The sequence below is a fragment of the Bison bison genome, unplaced genomic scaffold, assembly GCF_000754665.1.
Source record: "Bison bison bison isolate TAMUID 2011002044 unplaced genomic scaffold, Bison_UMD1.0 scf7180017864244, whole genome shotgun sequence".
Taxonomy (NCBI): Eukaryota; Metazoa; Chordata; class Mammalia; order Artiodactyla; family Bovidae; genus Bison; species Bison bison.
This window is the reverse complement of record NW_011494816.1, coordinates 2,710,519-2,714,993: the sequence shown is the minus strand read 5'-3', so window position 1 is coordinate 2,714,993 and position 4,475 is coordinate 2,710,519. Positions and strand designations below refer to the sequence as shown.

Below are 4,475 nucleotides of genomic sequence, written 5' to 3'. Positions count from 1 at the left end.
CCCTTTTTTTTTCCCCATGTCTTTTTAAAGAATTTTCCAGTTTGTTGTGATGCACACAGTCAAAGGCTTTAGCGTAGTCAATGAAATACAAGTTGATGTTTTTCTGGAATTCTCTTGCTGTTTCTATGATCCAGTGAATGTTGGCAATTTGATCTCTGGTTCCTCTGCTTTTTTTAAATCCAGCTTGAACATCTGGAAGTTCTCGGTTCATGTACTATTGAAGCCTAGCTTGGAGAATTTTGAGAATTACTTTGCTAGCATGTGAAATGAGTGCAATTGTGCAGTAGTTTGAACATTCTTTGGCATTGCATTGCATTGGGATTGGAATGAAAACTGACCTTTTCCAGTCCTGTGGCCACTGCTTTTTCCAAATGTCTTAAGCTTGCATATCTTCTAAATACAGAGATTATTCAGGGAGAAAAAATGACTAGCTGCAAAAACCCTCCAGGCTTTTAAGAGAAGTTATTACTTAGGTAATCATGGTCTTGGCTGAATAAATTGGGTTAGTTAAAAATCACACTTAAATGTTAGCCGTTCCTTTGCTTGAGAAAACTGACTGAGGCTTGGGGCTTCCCTGGTGGCTTAGACGGTAAAGAATCCGCTCGCAATGAGGGAGACCTGGATTTGATCCCTGGGTAGGGAAGATCCCCTGGAGAAGGGAACAGCTACCCAAACGAGTATTCTGGCCTGGAGAATTCCATGGACAGAGCAGCAGGCTAGAGTCCATGGGATCGCAAAGAGTCCGAGGTGACTAAGGGACTTTCACTTTCTTTCACTTTTCTAAACCAAGGGAATCTGACTGTTCTGTGTTCGATTTGTTAGGTCTGGCTCAGTGCGTTGAACTCTGCTGGCATCTGAGAGGGGAAGCCGGAAAAAGGCAAGTTCCTGGTGCAAAGGTTGCTCTGCAGCATAATATAGGCATCGGAGGAGCTGTCGTTGTTACGCTGTACAAGATGGGCTTTCCTGAAGCTGCCAGGTAAGTGGCGTTCTGGATTTAGTTTGGCAATGAACCCTTCTGACTTCTCGCAACTGTTACATTGTACATGTAAAAAAAAGTCCCAATTTTATTGTGTTAGTACTTAAAGAGACCAAGTATCTCATTACCTTGCTTTAACAACTTGGCTTTAAAATGTTAAAGCTGGTAATTAACTTTCAACCTTAACCAGCCTTAGGAAAATTTTGTTCAAAAAGGAGGCAGCATAGTGAAAAGAGAATGCTAAACCAGAAGCCAGAGCTAGCTGGGAATATGTTTAACAGCTTTATTGGGGCGCAGTTCACATGGCACAAATTCACCATTTTACCTGTATATGGTTTTTAGGATATCATAGAATTGTGCATTCTTCACCACAGTTAGCTTTAGAACATTTTTAATACCCCCAAAGAAGAGGAACCACGTACCCATTAGTAGTCATTCCCCATCCTCACTTTTTGCAGGCTCTGGCAACCACTAATCTATTTTCTGTCTCTAAGGTTTTGCCTATTCTGGACATTTTATATAAATGAAATCATAAAATAGGTGGCCTTTTGTGATTGCTGCTTTCATTTAGCATAATGTTTCAGGGTTCATCCATGTTATAAAAAGGAATGTAATACTTCATTCCTTTTAATGGCTGAATAATATTCCATTATAAGGGTTCTGATTTCTTCAAATTCTCATTGACACTTGTTATTGTCTGTTTTTTTATTTTAGGTATCCTAGTGGGTATGAAGTCATATCTCATTGTTGTTTTGGTTTGCATTCCCTTAACGGATACTGATGTTGAACATCTTGTCATTTGCTCATTGGCCATTTGTATATCTTAGGAGAAATACCTATTCAGATATTTTGGCTGTTTTAAAATTGGGTTGTCTTTTGTTATTGAGTTGTAATAGTTCTTTAACAACCACTTTTTGAGGGCCTGATGTGAGCACTGAGACTAAAATAGGTGTTTTGTCTGCACATCTTTGTTTAATCCTCATAAAAGGCGCACATGGTAAGTTTTGTACCTTGTTTATAGGTGAAAAAATTGATGGTCAAAGTTAAAATAATTTATCTAAAGAGTCTTAAGTGGTAGCAGTCAAGACTCTAACCTTCATCTATCTGAGTACAAAGTTCCTGGTTTTTGGCTATTCTGTGCTTCTGATCTTTGATATTGTTGAAACAGTGCCTGTGTTCCAGACCTTAGAATGAAAATTTCAGCAAACATAGAAGGAATTCATACACTAAATAGTTAACCCTCAAAGTCCCTTCCAACTTTCTAATCCTTATCTATCGAAGTTCAAATTTCCTGTTTTGTTGGCTACTATGTGCTGATCTTTGACATTGTTGAAACATGCCTGTGTTCTAGGCCTTAGAATAAAAATTTCAGGAAGCATAGAAGGAATTCATATACTAAACAGTCTTCAGAGTCCCTTCTAACATTTTATATACTAGATTTCTTCCACAAAACTTATGGATAAACCAAGTAAAAAAATATAGTCAGACTTCAGTTTCTACTAAAAAAACTTTGAATATTAAGATATCATGAGGAGCATCCTTTTGTAAGATGAGTAATCTCTTTTCTGAATTTGTGTAAGTTCAGCTTCCCTAAAGCAGGGCACATATCAAATAAATTGTAAGATATGAAGAATTTTCAGAAAACATTGTTATAACTTTATATATTAATTTTTTTCCTAATCTGGATGAAAAGTTGCTTAATCATTATTAGCTTGATAAGCTTTCAACACAGGCAAGATAATTACCTGTGATTTGTTGGAACTAGTCTGGACTCTCCCCCAATGAAGTGTCAAGATACTTTGTATGTACACGCAAAAGTGTTCATTATTTTATCACATACAATTAGGAAGAAGTGGCAAGCTTGCAGAAGGGCACAGTGATGATTATGAGTAAAGGCTGAAAAATTAGACTATTAATAAAATGAAATTGGCTTGTGGAGGATTTTAAGCCACTCATTCAGACTTTTGACTGAGAAGATGGTATACCACAGATAACTCTGCTCTCAGTGGAACAGAAAAAAATTAGAATTTAGCTAAGGGAGAATTCAGTGTAATTCAGTTCCATTCAGTCATGATTTACTGAATACCTACTGTGTGCCAAGAATTGGGGATATAAATAAGATTTTTTTTAAAGCCATGGTATCTGATTCTTGAGAAGCTGACATTTAGTACGGTTTCATAGAAAGTGAGTTTCCTGGCCTGGATCTTGAAGGGTAAAATGGAGTTTGCTAAGACAGGGGTATTCCAGACACAGGGAGTAGCAAGGGCAAATGGATGGAAGGATGAAGTAGCCTTGGGCTTTCCATGTGGTGCCAGTGATAAAGAACCCTCCTGCCAATGCAAGAGATATGAGAGACAGAGTTTCTGTCCCTGAGTCTGGAAGATCTCTTGGAGGAGGGCATGGCAACCCACTCCAGTATATATGCCTGGAGAATCCCATGGACAGAGGAGCCTGGCAGGCTACAGTCTATAAGGTCGCAAAGTTGGACATGACGGAAGCGACTTCTCACGCTGCAGGCATGCATGAGGTAGCCTGCCAGGGTCTGAGAGCTGTGTGCATTTCATTCAGCTTTTGTGGGAGCGTACCTCCACTCCTCATTGTGATGTTAATATGACTCCTCTAGTAGGTTCACTTTTCAACCTCTTAGACTTTCCAAGGGCTTCTCAGGTGGTGCATAGGTAAAGAATCCATCTGCCAATCCAGGAGACACAGGAGACTTGGGTTCTATCACTGGATTGGGAAGATCCCCTGAGGAAGGGAATGGCAACCCACTCCAGTATTCTTGCCTGGAAAATCCCACGGACAGAGGAGCTAGGTGGGCTACAGTCCATGGGGTTGCAAAGAGTCGGACATGATTGAGCATACACACAGGCTTTCCAAAACCATCTTTGACCTTCCATCTTAGCTGGTTACTTTTCCTTGTACCTTGTTGAAAAAACAGAAGCTATTAGACCCAAACTCCCTCATCGTCCATCCCAAGGCTTCCTGACCTATTTAGAATTCAGTTCAGTCGCTCAGTTGAGTTCTACTCTCTGCTACCTCATGGACTGTATGTAGCATGCCAGGCTTCCTTGTCCATCACCAACTCCCAGGACTTGCTCAGACTCATGTCCATTGAGTCGGTGATGCCATTCAACCATCTTATTCTCTGTTGTCCCCTTCTCTTCCTGCCTTCAGTCTTCCCCAGCATCAGGGTCTTTTCAAATGAGTCAGTTCTTCGAGTCAGGTGGTCAAAGTATTGGAGCTTCAGGGTCAGTCCTTCCAATGAATATTCAGGACTGATTTCCTTTGCGATTGGCTGGTTGGATCTCTTTGCAGTCCAAGGGACTCTCAAGAGTCTACTCCAACACCACAGTTCAAAAGCATCCATTCTTCAGCACTCAGCTTTCTCTATAGTCCAGCTCTCACATCCATACATGACTACTGGAAAAGCCACGGCTTTGACTAGATGGACCTTTGTTGGCAAAGTAATGTCTCTGCTTTTTAATATGCCGTCTAG

General features: G+C 40.2%; 1 protein-coding gene across 1 annotated transcript in view; it reads left to right on the top strand.

Moving 5' to 3' along the window:
* SCP2 (sterol carrier protein 2) overlaps positions 1–4,475 on the top strand; it is a 119,002-nt gene that overhangs the window by 77,276 nt on the left and 37,251 nt on the right. Inside the window, exon 12 of the mRNA XM_010847201.1 lies at positions 823–976. Within this exon, the coding sequence (XP_010845503.1) occupies positions 823–976 (154 nt within the window). The remainder of the gene's footprint in view (positions 1–822; positions 977–4,475) is intronic.